At 43.4% G+C, this 17,080-nt stretch overlaps 1 protein-coding gene across 4 annotated transcripts in view; it reads right to left on the reverse strand.

The window, feature by feature from the left end:
- Nucleotides 1-2,775: 2,775 nt before the first annotated feature.
- Nucleotides 2,776-17,080, reverse strand: part of jmjd1cb (jumonji domain containing 1Cb) — a 168,277-nt gene continuing 153,972 nt past the window's right edge. For all 4 annotated transcript variants that reach the window (XM_080456217.1, XM_080456218.1, XM_080456216.1 and 1 more), the window contains 9 exons: nucleotides 16,166-16,561; nucleotides 15,683-15,851; nucleotides 15,016-15,106; nucleotides 14,655-14,785; nucleotides 14,132-14,254; nucleotides 10,870-11,009; nucleotides 8,742-8,915; nucleotides 7,909-8,040; nucleotides 2,776-5,282 (listed from right to left, as the gene is read on the reverse strand). In XM_080456217.1, coding sequence (XP_080312343.1) covers nucleotides 5,166-5,282; nucleotides 7,909-8,040; nucleotides 8,742-8,915; nucleotides 10,870-11,009; nucleotides 14,132-14,254; nucleotides 14,655-14,785; nucleotides 15,016-15,106; nucleotides 15,683-15,851; nucleotides 16,166-16,561 — 1,473 coding nt within the window. In that variant the 3' untranslated portion in view covers nucleotides 2,776-5,165. The remainder of the gene's footprint in view (nucleotides 5,283-7,908; nucleotides 8,041-8,741; nucleotides 8,916-10,869; nucleotides 11,010-14,131; nucleotides 14,255-14,654; nucleotides 14,786-15,015; nucleotides 15,107-15,682; nucleotides 15,852-16,165; nucleotides 16,562-17,080) is intronic.

Here is a 17,080-nt window from a genome sequence, read left to right on the forward strand (position 1 = left end):
TGTTATATATATTTAAATGCAGCCACGCTTTGGTATTAAAAAGAGAATGTACTTTGTAATTTGCACTTTTGTATACCGGTACTTGAGTATTTACTTCAGTACACAGGTTAGATATTTCGGTTAAGCTCTTATCGGACACCACTGCGAGATGGGTCCTAGTCTTAGACAACCATTCACCCTTTCCTTTGAGTAGTTTTATTTTACAGTAATGCTTTCATATTTTGTTTTAAATAAACTTCAACAATATAGTCATGTTGTTTTGTACAGAAAGTATGCTTTCATGATCTTTTGTTTGTAAATAGTAAAGTGTTGTTTTGCAAATTGAGTATTATTAAATATTTTGTTTAAAGAAATCTGTAACATTTCTGTAAATAATAGTGATATATTGTACTTTGACTATGGTTTGAACTTTTATTTCTTACATTAAGTGTTTTATTTTATACATCAATGTTTTCTTTAAAATAAACCATAACAGTTGTAGTGTAAGTTTAAGTTGTATTTATTGTTTTACGTTTTTAAGTAGCAGTTTAAGTTTGTTAATGCTTGTGTAATAAATAATGCATTTTATATGATAATCATATATCAAGCTTCATCTCTTTATTTTCTTCTCTTTGGCTTTAGTGTTGAAATATAAGCTATGCAAGATTGGTGATATCAAGTGTAGAAAAATATCTGTCTGAGATTTGGAAAAGTTTTATTTCAGGCTTGAGGTGACTGACACAAAACAACTAACCGTACTGCCTCCATGCAGGTATGGGAGTGAAATAGTAGACTAGTGGAATAGACTACATGTTACAAATTAAATGAATACGTTAATGTGAGGTTTTGAAGCAGAAATGTGAAGGTCAAGCAGCCACAACACCACTGGAGGTAGATGTGTCCAGAAGACAATCCAGGCATAGAATGGTCATTGGTCCTCATACTATTTTGCCCCTATCTTGGCCTGTAAGAAAATTAAGATTGATATATTTTCAGATATAATGAACAACTTGTGGACATGGACCAATGAATCTACTGGCCTTAATACTTACTGCATTTGCAAAGCAACTTTTCAGTGCCTCAAATTCCTTGGCACACAGATTCACAGGCCTAGGGGGCGCTGTTCCGCAAAGTAAGTGTGTGTGTGTAGTATAGTGTTCAAGTAATGCCAGTTGACCCATCTGAAAATATTTTGTGCCATACAAGATTTGTTTTGTTAAAATGTTTCAAAAATATTCAAGATGTTTCAAGATTTCTCGTCGTTTAAAAAAAAACGTTAATCTGAGGCGAAAAAAACTGTTGTAAAAAGCTAAGCAAAACAAAATAGTAGAAAGGTAAAGGTAAAAGGGAGACAAAATCAGGAGTCTCCTGTTAAAATGAGGAGCGTTGGCAGGTATGGTCTCACAGCTGGGATGTTGAGGTTGGAGACTATTACAGGGTAGGTGGTGGTGCTGGCTGTATTACCAGTCTTGCCAGAGGAAGGGGGCGTATCACAGCCTGGTAGCCGCTGGCTGATGGTGTACTGTGATGGAGAATACAAAGCAGTGTCCTCATCAAGGTCTGTCACTGATCTCCCAGTGAACCAGGAAAACCCAGCGGCACTGGAACAGAGGAAAGCTGTCCTTGTCTGATCCTGATTCTAATACACAACACAACATGCATGCACACCTTCACTGAGACTCTTTGCATTCATTAATGGTGATACAAAGATGTGTTTTTGAAGGTATTACCAGAGAAGATCTGCATCACTCTGGAAAACCACAGATAGAATGTCTCCATTAAAAGAATAGTACACCTATTGATCTTTTGTGCACTCTGACAGAGATCTCAATCTAAGCCTTTCTGTTTAAATCTCTGCCAGCAAATGTTTCCCTTTTCATTTTAGAGAAATGTTCCTTGACATAACGTTTTGTCTGTCAATACCCTGGCTTCAATAAAAGAAGGGCACCTGCAATTTGTGTAATATTGGATCTTCAGGATATATTTTAGTTTTAGCTTGTTTCTTTAATATATCTACTACATGTGTTGAACTCTGTGATGGGTATGCAGTATGTATGCAACAAGCTGGTGATAGATCCGGGTGACTAACTGCTAATAAGTGGGATTCTTCATTGGATAGAGTGCATGTGCTCTATCATCTTCTGCCATTGAATTTATGAATAACTGCTTGCTTATACATAATTACTTATTCAAATATCTGGCATATGGCCCATACACCAGGTAGGTGCCTTATTGCAGTTTATTGCATGAATATGGGTACAGTACATTTTGGCAAAATTAATGTAAAGTACAATATACTTCATGACTTGCAGTCAATGGGCTAAACATGCAAAAACACTGTTAGGGTCCTTTAAGTCACTATGCCATTCTGTTTGAAATGCATATGCATTGACACTTTTTTAATGATGGCAAATGATTTGTGTAGTATATCAACCCAGTCAGGTAATGATGCTGACTTGGTTTATAACAAGATATCCCAATACATAACAGGAAAAATTGTGACAAAACATCTGTCATGTCTGATTTACGGCAGATGTGATTGAGATGTCAGTTCCTCGACTACATTTCTAGAAAAGGCTTTTCCATTCTTTTGGTTTGCGCATAACATCAGGTAAACAAAAAAGAAGACAGCTGTTCGTTCAGTTTTTGCAGTTTGGAATTGTTCTAATATAGGCTACGGCAGACAGTGTGTCTTTGTTTACTAGGGGATGTCAAACGATAAAATGAATTGCTTTGATAAATCACGATGAATCACATTATTTTCATGTACAGTATGCATTAAAGACAGCAACGAAATCATTTGATAAATCCATTTTAATGGAAAATGTAAAACCCTTCTGAACTTCAATGTACAAAGCATGTAACACTTGCACTTTAAAATTTGAAATTGAAGCAAGCCATGTTTTAAAAAAATACCTCAGTGAATGTATATATGTATATATTTACACATCATAGTTGAGTTTTTCTTTTTCTTTTTTTCATCATTTAACTTCAAAAGTTCACCATAGCAAATCTGAACAAAACAAAACAGAAAAAACAAGACAATTAATTTCTTAAATAAATTACATATTTTTTTGTTGTAAATGTCTCAATTTTACAGTGAATACTTTTAGTTTTTTAATAAAATGCTGAAGTGTGTATAAGCAATGTAGGTATTTTTTTGCTTTTATTCTTTACATAATACAACTTTACAATGTCTTTACAATAGTTTGGCAGTTAATTTTTCAAAAAACAAAATTATGGCATGAGGACTGTGGAGCTCAGCAACAATTCCCAAAGTTACAGGCATTAGCTGGTGTGTGTGTACGTAGATTTGTTTGTGTGTGTGTGTGTGTGTGTGTGTGTGTGTGTGTGTGTGTGTGTATGTGTGTGTGTCTGTGTCTGTGTGTGTGTGAGTGTGTGTGTGTGTGCGCGAGCGAAGTGTGCAAGTGTGTGTGCGTATGTGTGTGTCCTCCATCACAGTAGAGCCGTATTACAACTGAAAATCACTTAGCAAAAAAAAGAACCTGTACAAGTCACATTTACATGAATGCTTTTTTGTTTTTATATCAAGAACATCGCATCATCATAAAACTATAAAATAAATACAAGATCTTCACAGAGGAGAAACAATGAACCAAAACAATGTTCAGTATGAAAAAAATAAAGAAAGAAAAGATTAAGACGAACAAAAGCGCAAAAAAACACAAGAAAACAGACAAACAGAAACAGACAGATTACCGGAAGGAACAACAAACAAACAAGGGAACAGCAGTGCTGTTTGCTTGCAGATTCAAAAATCTGGTTCAGATTTCTGAATAGATTTTTCAGTTTCTCGTGTGTTTTTCTTTTCTTCTTTTTTTTCAAATTTATTTAGTTTTCTTCCCTCAAATGTTTTTTTTTCTTCTTCTTCTTCCTCATGATTTTGAATCATTGTAAATCACAGTTATCCTGATGTTGCTTCGCTGCTGGTGATTCTGTGATGATCAGCAAAATCTTCAATAGCCAACGCTTCTCTCTCGCTCTCTACGGTCCGCTGGCACAGACACTGATTAAATACAGTTCTACTGATTTGGATGGCTTTGTGTATCCGCCCAGGCCATCCCGCAGCCCTCCAGCACCGCTCAAATTTGATCTCAGAGGGAAGCCTTGGTGGTTCAGCAGACCAGGACGGACGTCCTAACCGGCGTTTCCAGCGTGGAGCGTCTGGGGCCACACTGTGCCTGTTGGGAGCCGATACCGCCCTGCCGTGAAAATAACTTAATTAGCATTGGTTTTCAGAGGACAGCTGAGCTGCCGCTGAAGTTGATCTAAATGCTTGTTTCAGACGCATTTCCAACCCACACAGGAGGAGGGAAAAAAGTACTGGATGCACCACTGCCGCTTAGCAAGCCACCGTTCATGTAAATGTAGTGAGTTCAAATAAGGCTTGCGGGCAAACCTGTGCATGGTTTTGTGTTTCCCATGTTCTTTGTCTCTCTCTACTTTCTGATGAAAGAGAAATGCCACAGACAATGAAATGAGATTGAATGTTATTCTAGCACTAAGCCAGGCTACGTGCACACTTAGCATCCCGTCCAACTGGCCCGTTCATGGCTCAAGTCTCTAGTCCACTTGGCACTGAAGGTTTGGGATTACGGTGATGAACATGAGGGTAAGTGTGTCTGCGTAACTCCAGGCACACGCTATCCAGTCACGTGACTATGAATTGCTATCATTATTATTTTCTTCTTCTTTGTTTGTATATCTTGGATCACGTGACGAGGTCCCTCGGAGGGTCGGGTCATGTGCAGGACAGCCCCATGTCCACCTCCGTCTTGGTCACACATGGATGTGTGCATGCACGTACTCTCTAATCACATGACTGGCATTTGAGGGGGTCACGTGGCAAAGTGTCACGAGTCACGCGACGAAACATCCCAGAGCGGTTGACAAAGTCGCTGAGTGGTCCCGTGACAAGGTGTCCTGGGGGAGAGGGGGGACATCAGGCTGGACGCTGCGAAGGTCAGGCGATGTTCCAACACTCCCCCACCCCATCGTTCTCCTCCTCCCCCCCCCCACTATGCTCGGGCGATGACCTCATCCGTCACTGACTGACGAGCTCGGCAGGCAGTGACCCTTTAGCTCCTCTTGGGGGGGGAGGGGAGGGGAGGGGAGGGACAACTCCTCCGGAGGAGGAGGATGAGGGAAAGACAGAGGAGGGAGTGTCATGAGTTCTCCTCTCCCTCCTCCTCCTCCTCCTCTTCGTCCTCCGCTGCCTCCTCTGCAGCCCTCTTTATGGTGGTGACCGCCTCCTTCACACAGTGGTACAGGATGTTCTTCACCTGGGGAGACAGAGGAGAGAGAGAGAGAGTTATCGTACGCTGCAGAGTGGAGAGAGACATTTATTACCTGTACAACTAAAACAATTAGGTGAAATGTAAGTAATATCCTCCAACACCATATCTCTGCTGTCGGGCAGAAACCAGCTAACTCTTTAGGAAATGAAAAAACAAAACAAAAAGTGGAGAGGTGTTGTTCATCATTGATAAGAACAGCTGAATGGACCTCCAGGCTCACAATGAGGTTGGAGGTAAAAAGTGTGTGGAGCCTGGAGTCAGCAAAACCAGCTAGTTAGCTGGTTTAGCAGAACGTTTGAGGATCCAATGGAGTTAGCTGGTTTTGTCAGAAGCGCTTTTTAATACTTTTCATTGGTTCAATATTTTGTTTATTTAGCCATTATGCAGATTCCAGATTATCTGTGTATTCTTGTCCCTTGTCACTGCTAGCACCTAGAGTTGGTCCTATGGAGAGCACAGACGGTTGATCCATGACGTCAAAGGCTGCTTCTTTTCACCTGACAGGTGTTTCACCAGGAGAGCGTAACCCATGCGGAGGAACACACTATTCCTCCTATATTGTTCCACACCCTGAAGAGCATAGCATAGAATGTGGCACACAGAAGGCCACATAAACCCAGTGTGCTGCCTTATAAAGTGCCCAAAACACAGCGGACCCATACGTTGCTGTAGTGCACGGGGGTCCAGGGACTCCCGGAGGTCCATGAGGGGGTTCCAGGGGGGTCCCCAACAAAATATTTTCAGATGAGAGCCAACAGACATGGTGTTTGGGCTCAGTGTGATGCATCGCACACTACAAGGTTCAGTGATGCTTAGGTTTAGGATGAGAGAAGCACCACTGACACTAAGTCTGAAGGAGTAGAACACGGTAGAGAGAGAGAGAGAGAGAGAGAGAGAGAGAGAGAGAGAGACAGAGAGACAGAGAGAGAGAGAGAGAGAGAAGGGATGGTGACTCATTCCTGTTTCACAGTCCTCTCTATGGGAGAGCTGACAGCTGAACTGGCGGTCAGGCACACACAAACACACACACACACACACACACACAGCTTCAAAGTGCGTGTGTGTGTGTGTGTGTGTGTGTGTGTGTGTGTGTGTGTGTGTGTGTGTGTGTGTGTGTGTGTGTGTGTGTGTCTGTCTGCAGAGGAAGAGGGACAGGGCGTCCAGAGAACATCCGTGATGATGACTCAGTCTGTCACCCTGTCTGTCTGTATTACATGCAGAGAGAAATGAAACACACACACGCGCGCGCGCACACACACACACACGCACACAAATCACTTCTAACAAGGTCGAAAATAAAAACATCATGAGAGAGAGAGCAAGCAGCTTTTAGTTATTATGAGGGTGAGTATTATGGAACGGTGTGTCCTGGCAACAGAAACACATCTGCCATGGTGTTCTGTCATGTCCTATGGGTCAATGACATGAGTCATATGAAGCCTTTTTTCCCCCTTCTTGTGTTTACTTGCCTAGCGGAAACGTGTGTGTGTGTGTGTGTGTGTGTGTGTGTGTGGCTGTGTGTGTGTGTGTGTGTGTGTGTGTGTGTGTGTGTGTGTGTGTGTGTGTGTGTGTGTGTGTGTGTGTGTGTGTGTGTGTGAAATGGTTGTGTCAAAGTGCCCCAGGGGCATGGTGTCCCTACCTGAAGGTAGCAGTGGGTACAGACTCAGAGTGAGTCAGCTAAACACCCACAAAGTACGTACATGTGTATTATAATAGAAGACTGGCCACTGACAACCACACATGTTTAGGACATTACACAAACACCTGGAAGCCAGAAGGGTGCAGGTTTTATTCATTTATATTTCACTGTGACGTGCGTACTAGGGAAGTGAATCTCCATCACTGAGGCCGATTCGATACGCATCTCGATACACTGCCAGAGATACGATACATTAACGATACATTGAAGCTCCTGCCGATACGATGCGATATGATTCACTCCTGTTCACGATGTGATTTGATAGCGATTTGATTCTACACAAGGCGATGCGGTGCGTTTTGGTGTGACACGATGCGATTTGTTTGCAGTGATGGCGCATTCAAGGCGCCTCGGAAACACAGGATAGGACATAGGAAATACAACATGAAAAAAACGATGTAACCATGGATTTTAGCGATGCAGACACGCAACGAACGATGCATCGCAATTTGAGCCGTCAATTGTATCCGATACACACCGAATCAACCGGTGCAGTCGCATCGCACACGTTTAAATCGATTCACCGATTTGTATCGGTGACTCTCCACACGTACTAGTACTGCGTACTAGAGGTCGTCGGGTAAGCCCGACCCCCGAAATACCCGAGGACTGACCCGGACCCGGCTCTGTGTCATTCTCAATAAGTGATTCGGAGTCCGGTTCGGAATCGGTACCGTTTGTCTCGGGTCTCTGATAGTGAAATGACGGGTCTAATAAAACCCGAATGGACCCGACAATTGCAAAGTGAAAGCAAAGTGCAAATCTCGCCACAAGATGGCACTAAATGATTGGAGCACTGTCACGTTCTGACAATTTCAAGGGTCCATTCCGGTTCACGTCCGTGATATTGGACCCGTGAAGACCTCTACTGCGGTACGCTACAGTACAGTAGGTGTTTATTATTATTATTACCTGTAGTTTATCCTCGTAGTTGACCTCCTCTTTAGTGGCCCTCAGTTCCTGGGTCAGGTGGAAGGAGTTGGCCACATGCTCCGGAGACACAAAGTCGTTGATGACCTGAACACAGCTATGGAGATTCTGGACCTGAGAGACAAAAATAAACAACTTTATTATACACAGCCTCAAATAGACATACAATTCATATATACTGTACATATATAGAGAGATAGATGGACAGACAAGACATTGACCCAGAGAGAAATTCAGTTGTCATAGCAGCACAGTGGCACTGCAGTATTAAACAAAAACACAGATAAATGTAGATGTACCAAATACATAATAAGTAGTAGAGTAAGAGATAAAAATATAAAAGACAGCATAAAATGCGACATAATATAACATCTGACCGGGCCCTCTGGGCTTGGACTGGTCAGATGTGCAGAAAGTATATAAGTCATCAGTATCTAGATCAGTGGTTCTCAAAGTAGGGTCCGGGGACCCCCAGGGGTCCATGAGGGGGTTCCAAGGGGTCCCATCTAAATGACTGGTAACTCTGAGAGTGTACGAATGGACCCTTACAGGTCCATTTGGTTCAATTTGTACACTCTCAGAGTTATGGGGGTCTGTGGCCTAGCGCATAGTAAACTGTGGGTCCTTGAAATGAAAACAATGTTTGAGAACCACTGAACTAGATAGATAGATGTTAAATACATTTATCTCAGAGTGTGTGTGTGTGTGTGTGTGTGTGTGTGTGTGTGTGTGTGTGTGTGTGTGTGTGTGTGTGTGTGTGTGTGTGTGTGTGTGTGTGTGTGTGTGTGTGTGCGCATGTGTATGCGTGGCCGTACCTGGTGCATGGCCCCGGCAGGTATGAGGACAGAGTCTCCGAGGAACTGAACGACGGTCCAGCCCTGAATACCGTGTTCCTCCAACAGCCTCTGGCGCTGCTTCCTGCTCAGGTACCAGGTCTGTTCCCGGATTGGGTCCTGCTCCGACACGTCCAGCCCCTGCTCCTTACTCAGCTGGAGGAAAGAGTTGGTAGAGGGGGGCATTTTTTTGTTTAGTTCAAGGTTTGTTTTGTTAAAAGTTCAGTAAAATTATCATGTATACCATTATTTTGTACGGTCAGCACAGAAAATACGTACACTACATAACCTAACCACTTTCACCCTGGCGTCCCCATTTTGGGCATTTAATTAAGCCAAAAATCTTTCAAAAATAGCAGATCTACAAGCTTGTGATGCAACGCAACTCGTCACGTTTTCCCATGACCCTGTTGTACGACTAAGTACCAAAATTGGGCTTGAAGTGGTTAACACCATTGCACTCTCTGTGAATCTCTCAGCTACTCCACCAGGGGGCAGCCTTTGACAAGAGAACTAGCTTCTGTATCTCGCGTGTCACCACTGTAATGACCTGCTGGTAGCATTTCAACGTGGGCCAGAACCAAATATATTTTGGGTGCTTTCCCAGTGCGCTCCTAGAATACCTGAACCCGACCAAACTGTGCACACAACACAATGGAAAATTATAGCGTGCGGGGCCTTAATTCAGTCTAATTCAGTCTCTTCCTAAAATCATTGGGAGACTGTATCCTGACTTTGAACGTTTCCTTCCTGTTTTTGCTACGGGCAATAGACTAAAATGTAATTATTTGTGGACTCTGTATTAGTGATATGTGACCCCCCCCCCCCCCATGCTGTTGAATGAGAACAATGACATCATGTCTGGAGGCAGATGAACTCTGGATGAACGACAAAGACAGAGTGTGTGTGTGTGTGTGTGAGAGAGAGAGACTGACAAAGAAAAAGGGCGAGTAGACAATCAGTAAAGATAGGGGTGAAGGGAGAGGACAGGCTAATGATGAGAGCATGGTTGCGTGCGCACACACACACACACACACACACACACACACACACACACACACACACACACACACACACACACAAAGTAAGGGCAGAGCGGAAGGGCAGTCATCTAGTATTTGTTGCTGCTCTTTCTGACTCACACATTCAAGGTTTATAGGGACAAGAGATGGAGCGAGAGTGATGGGGGTAGGAGAGTGGTGTAGAAAGAGAAAAACAAAGCACACAGAGACAAGAACAGACAGACACGTGTCAGATAGATGTTAGTGTAGACAGTATCCTCCATGAAAGTTTAGGCTCGGACAGAATTGAAAAATGCTACAGTCACGTAGAGTCTATTTTAAACACAATTACCACTGTCAGGTCTACGAGGGAACTAAATTCACTTAGCTTAACTCCAGGCTCCAAAGTTTAACACCTAATTTCATTAGACATTTTTGTACACAACAGAACCTTGAGTGTACGGACCCAGGATTTTGTTGTGTTCCAGTAACAGCGCGCTATTATTTCAATGCGTGCCTCCCTATCTGCAAACTCTGTGGAACTCTTTTAGATCGCCTATTTTCGCCAAGCGACACCCGGCACGTAACGAAGAATAAGTCACAACTTATTCCACCCTCACTAAGGTGAAAAATAGATTGATATCTGATCTGCAACGCCTAGTTTGGCAAAACTGAAACTTTACTTTATGATTCATATAAATACACTGGCAACCATAGCTACAGCCAACAGGAATCCTGCTAGTTCTGTTTACAACTGGGTGAGGTAAACGAAAGTCATGTTAGAATCACCTAAAAAAATTAAAGAATCACCTCACGTTCCAGCTCACAAAGCATTGCAAAGTGATGCGTTGTGATGTGAGCTCGTAGGTCTGCTATTTTTGAAAAATGTCGACACATTGTCTGGAACAAACTCTTTTTAAATCTGCGGCCAAATACAAATCAATTTGACAGGCCTTGACCTTTTTCGATCCCACTGGGGAAATTCAGGCTCCAAAGACAGTACAGCAGTTAAAAACAGATGACAGTAGATACGGCATGAGGGAGAGACGGTCACGGTCAAGGCAACACCAACAAGGCAGCATCAAGGTAGAAGAAGACTCAAGACTGACCTTGTGCAGGAACTCCCTGACGGTGTCCATGTCTTGGCTGAGGTAGATGTTCCACAGCGCCCCCGGTGTCTCGCTGGAGTCCTTCAGACGCTTCTTCACACCTTCATCCAAATCCTCCTCCTCCAAACGCTTCAGCACTCCTGCACACGCAAGACGAGGGAGAGAGAGAGAGAGAGAGAAACTGACATCAACATCAACAGTAAAACCCAACCATAGAGTACAATCGTGTCTTTATGTTTTCAAACAAATAAATTCCATCAAAGTAAGAGTGACAGTGGAGCCACATGTGGAAAAAGGGCTGGTATGCTCCTTTAAGGCTGTAGATTATAACTGTGTGATTATAACTGTGTATGGTTTCAGTTCAACAGAGTACAGGCACACGCACAACACCAGACCACAAGTCAGGACACAGCCTTTGAACACAGTCCTTTAACTATTCATTAAGATGACATGGGACTGGAAGAGAGAGAGAGAGAGAGAGGGTGTGTGTGTGTGTGTGTGTGTGTGTGTGTGTGTGTGTGTGTGTGTGTGTGTGTGTGTGTGTGTGTGTGTGTGTGTGTGTGTGTGGGGGTGTGTGTGTGTGTGTGTGTGTGTGTGTGTGTGTGTGTGTGTGGCTGTGTTCTGCAGTGGCTGTCTGGCTGTCTGCCTTGGAATGCTGATACTATTTATAGCATGAAGGGGGGGGGTGGAGTGGTAAAATGGGGGGAATGGGGAGAGAGACGAAGGGAGTGAAAGAGAGAGAAAAGAGTGTTTTGGGGGGAGAGAGAGAGGGAAGAAAAAAGAGGGAAAGAGTTTTAGTTTATGTTAGGTATCTAGGGACAGGGGGAAAATGGAATGAGAGAGTAGAGGAGAACTTTGGAGAGAGAGGGGGAGAGAGAGAGAGAGAGAGAGAGAGAGAGAGAGAGGGAAAGAGAGGGTGAGGATAGCGGAGAAATGGAGACATGTAGGGAGACAGATCACAGCAGGAAGGAAGGAAGCAGAGAAAGGGGAGGTATGAGTGATAAAGATGGAAAGAAGAAAACAGAGAGTGAAAGGGTGAGAGGTGTATACTACACACTGTATGGTATACGGTACTGTATATGGAAGACGTCTGTGTGTGTGTGTGTGTGTGTGTGTGTGTGTGTGTGCGCGCGCGTGCGTGCGTGCGTGCATATGGTAGAGAGGGGTAAAAATCCATGACAGAAGCAACAGCAGAGCCCCATACAAAGCTGTATAGGACTGAAACAACATCTGGTCTATACTATACTCTGTCCAACACACACACACACACACACACACACACACACACACACACACACACACACACACACACACACACACACACACACACACACACACACACACACACACACACACACACACACACACACACACACACACACACACACACACACACACACACACACACACACACACACACACACCTGAAAACCCAACAGGTTCCTAACAGTTCAACCGTTCCATTCAACCCACAGTAGTTTAGCTGAGCACGCTAGCAATGTCAGCAGCAGGAGCCATACTGCATGCTTTTTCTTTTTCAAAGTTCTATAATTTCCATATGCATAACCCCCCGGTAACAGCAAAAGTGACTAGACTCCATTTATTGTGTGTTAACAGAGAGGGTCTAAGAGTAACTTAGGTAAATCCACTTTGAAAACACACCGGCGCCAAGTTCATTTTCGAGACCTAGCATTATATAAATGCACGCCACTTTACTAGAAAGCCACTCTAAATGGCTATTTTGGCCTGGATGCGGTCTGTGAAGTTTCCTGCCCACATACTGTACAGTGGTTCTGTAGGTGGATAATACACAATAATATCCTCAGTATTCATTGAACTACATGAACACTGTGGGTTTTATGGTGTACAAAGAGCAACTGTGGCCAGCCAGGGGGTTAGCTTCATGTAAGCGCTGTAGAGGAATTCCTAAAAAGCGCACGTCAACCAACTATTTTCTTCTTTTCTTTCTTTGCGACCCTTGTATCTCCTGAGAGAAAGCTGCCGCTGGAGAACTGAACATTTCTCCAGTATGTGTGCGTGTGTGCACGTGTGTTGCACTGAATTGACTCCAAAACATGACTTCCATTTCATTTTCTCCCCTTCACCTCCCAATCCCTCTCCATCCTGAATCCCAGTCTTTCAATCCTCCTGGCCTGTCTCTCTTCCCTACGTCTCTCTCGTGGTCTTTTGGTCTATTCATCCCTGTCCGTCCCTCTCATCTCATCTCCGCTCTGATCTCTCCCCAATCTTGTGGAAGCTCCTCTCTTCCATCAACCTCCTCCCCTTTTTTCCCCTCTTCATTTCTGGATCTTGCCTGTGTTACACTTTCCTCTACTGCTCTGTTCACCGTTCTCTCCTTAACCGTGCTGTGACATCTATAGTATGAAATTTTTTGGGCCTCTATTATTATTATTCTCTTGTTATCATGGCTATAGATTGTTTATTCAGTAACAGGGGTCTCTCCGGCTCTTTAAACCGAAAATACATTGTGAGGTGGTTTACACATTTCAGCCAATCAGGAGAGAGAATCCCACGAAGATCAGCTTGTGTTCCAGTTTCAAAATTGGTGTCTTTGTTTGTCCCGTATATCCTTTATGAGTTCTCTCTCTTGATTGGATGAAATTGCTATCCCGACCTGAACATGTATTTTCTGTTTACTGAAGAGCAGAAGAGACAGGGAGAACCCTGTTACTGAACATTATAGCAATGATTACATTGGAATATAGAGCTATTAACATTTATTTAAAAAAATATATATAAATATATATATGTACTGTTACATCTTGTGCATATATACGTATATATATCAGTTAAAGCAGCTTTAAATCCTTCTGTTCCTTGTAAAAAATAGGAAAACATTAGAGAGTGTAGACACCAGATTTACTCTCTCTCTCTCTCTCCCACTGCTGTCTGTCTTCCATCGCTGTCTGTTCTTACTAGCCTGGGATGAGATCCAATTGCCTTTTGCCACTCAGCCGTACCTCAAGATGCCAAGAGATGATGTCACACATCCTTCTCTCAATCTTCCCTTCCCCTTCATCCATCCATCTATCTATCTATCCATTACTTCCTCCCATCTGTCTCTTCCCACTTACCCGCTACACCCTCTGCCTCCCTGAAAGCTTCTCCAGAACGCCCACGCGCACAAGCACACGCACACACACACATGAACGTTCACAGCCACAGATTTTTGACACCTCACCCCCACCATCCTTCTAGCTGCTACACTGAGGATGTGTCTGTAACTCCAGTGAAGTCTTACCAGTCTTGGAGAGAACACCGTTGCCTTTGGCCACGCCGACGTACACCAGGACCGAGACGATGTCTGACACCTCCACATGGAGGTTGGCCGTCCCGAAGTCCTGGTCCTGAGACGCTGCTACGCCTGCAGCAGTAGACGTGATCGAGTCAATTAGTTATAAAACATCTGATAATACATACCAAAAAAAAGAAATCATTGATGTAAAGCTTTGAAATTTCCCTGTCTTTTCGTTCAAAACGTAGCCAAAATAGCAGACCGACAAGCTCATACCGTGTCACAATGAGACCCAATTTTTGTGTGACACCATTGTACGACGTAGTATAAAATAAGTGGTTAACCAGACTAATCAATTTAGTCGTGATTCTCGGTTATAAAAATAAAAAAAATAGATAAAATAATCACAAAGAAAACAATCGATCTTTGCAGCCCTACTATTAAATAATAAAAAAATGCTAATATTGTGAATGGACTAAAACGCTCCATCCAACAATGTACTGGTGGGAGGGGTTTTATGAAGCCTTACCGTAGGCACAGCAGAGTCTTGGTCCGAGGTCCGGCCTGACAAAGAAAGAGGGCAGGTGGGAGGCCAGGTTGAGGTTCCCCTCCGGGTCAGAGTACTCTGGGAGAGGCAGGTTCCTCATCACGTCATCGTATCTGTGGAAGGAAGGACATCAGGTTGGATTGGCGGAGAGCTCAGGACAAAACACTGAATAGACTGCCATTACAATGAATAGGGCTTCAGAACAGATAAGATCCAGCACAACGCTGACTGGCGATTATTAGCGTGTGTGTGTGTGTGTCTGTGTGTGTGTGTGTGTGTGTGTGTGTGTGTGTGTGTGTGTGTGTGTGTGTGTGTGTGTGTGTGTGTGTGTGTGTGTTCACACCTAGAGGGCATGAGGGCCATGAACTCCTCTCCTGAAGGCCAGTCTTTCAGCTTGTAAACCATAGGCTCTCCATCCTTAGACTTGGGCCGCTCTGGAGAAAAAAAAGGAACAATCACTATTTAAACTACTTTTACCATCAATAACATCATCAGTATCAACCACACCAATCAAACACATCAATATAATCCCTTGCATGATTACGTTATATACAGTATACATATATATAAGCACATTACACGGTATTTATGGAAAAGTTCATAACATTATTGACTAAAACCTTTTTAGTATGGAAGGCCATTATAGGAGGGAAGTAGCTTGAGTCTGACAGGAAGTAAAAATAACAACATCAGCTCCGTACACAATAAAATACTTAATGTCAATTCAATCAGAAGAGTGTATAAATGCTGAAGTATATTCTTGTGAGTTAAATGAACACTGAGGATTTTACTGTGTAGTGCAGTGGTTCGGGACCCCACAGCTATTTTCACAATATTTACGGTGTCTGTGGAACGGAGTCAAACTAAATGTAATGCCTCAACGTGCTTGTCAGGGTAGGGAGTTCAAATATGATTATTTTGGGGGGTCGCGGCCTGAAAAGTACGAGAACCACTGGTGCAGAAATGAAGTATTGACTGGACATTGAACAGCAGTGTGTGGATGGACTCACTGGTGATGTCCTCGAAGCCATCCCAGAACTCCTTGATCCCAGAGTTGGAGACCAGCTGCTCCTTGCAGTTGAGGAGGTCTCCTTGGTGGTCCGCAAACTCCTGGTTGAACGACTCGGCTTTCCACAGGGCGGGGTTCAAGCGCTTGTGCACCCCCGACACCAACACAGGCTGGATGCAGGGAGAGGGAGAGAGAAACTGGCATCAACATCAACAGTAAAACACAACCATAAAGTCTTATTCTGTGAATGGTATGCAATCAAATGCAAGTACCAAAGTTATAATAATTTTGAATATTCAAAATTCAATTCGTTTTAATTCGTTTTTAAAGCGGTTTTGCTAGTTTAGTTGGTAGGTTTAGAAAAGGCATAGTTTTAGTTTAGTTTTGATTAGCGAACATTTTCTATGTGATTTTAGTTATAGCTTCAGTTAACAATAATTACCCTGACAAAGTACAATGTGGGATGTATTGATCCCATGCATACCTGTCCCTGTCTCCAACATTCTCGGAACAGCTTCCAGTTGTTGCGGTTGCGGTGGTCTTTCAGCCACAGCAGCCTCTTCTCGTACAGCCAACAGTGGGGGATGTCCGGATACTGGTTGGTGGAGTCTTCGGGCGCCGTCGGCGTGGCGGTGACCGGCGTCACTTTCTTCCGGTCCGGTTTGACGTCTTCGGCGAGGACGGCGGCTACGGGGGTGGGGTTGTTGTTGTTGTTGCTGCCGCTGGTGTTGTTGTTGTTGTTGACGACGGGGGGGAGGGGCTCGTGTTTGATGGACAGCTTGGCGGTGGCGTTCTGGCGGCTGGCGGGGATCTTGTTCTCCACCACCGAGGCGATGATGTCGTCCAGGATGTTGGGCATGGACCGCCCGCCTTTACCAATCTGAAAATAGAAAAGAGAGAGAACGATAAGAGGAAATAAGTGTACTTTATCACTTTTTTTTCCACCTTAAAATGCTTGACTGTTCCTACCTAAACTGTTGCATAAGGTACTGTGGCAGCTACTGACAAATGCTGATAGTATATACTGTATACTGTAATATGCGCATACTGTATACATTGCACATAAGCTCTTGTTTTTCTCTCTTTCTCTCTCTTTTTTCGTTACTATTATCATTATTACCTATGCTGCTACATTGTCAAACTAAAATAAGCTTTACTCTTATGTACTTACGTACACAAGATATAACAATAAAGTACAACCTTAAAACTTGAACCTTGAGGAATGAAGTTACACAAAGTACAATAAACACAAAAGCTCAACAGGCAACGAACATGTCCGATAGTGTGTGGTGTGTGTGTGTGTGTGTGTGTGTGTGTGTGTGTGTGTGTGTGTGTGTGTGTGTGTGTGTGTGTGTGTGTGTGTGTGTGTGTGTGTGTGTGTGTGTGTGTCAATGTCTGT

The sequence above is a fragment of the Gymnoscopelus braueri genome, assembly GCF_963280865.1.
Source record: "Gymnoscopelus braueri genome assembly, chromosome: 17".
In the NCBI taxonomy this organism is placed as follows: domain Eukaryota; kingdom Metazoa; phylum Chordata; class Actinopteri; order Myctophiformes; family Myctophidae; genus Gymnoscopelus; species Gymnoscopelus braueri.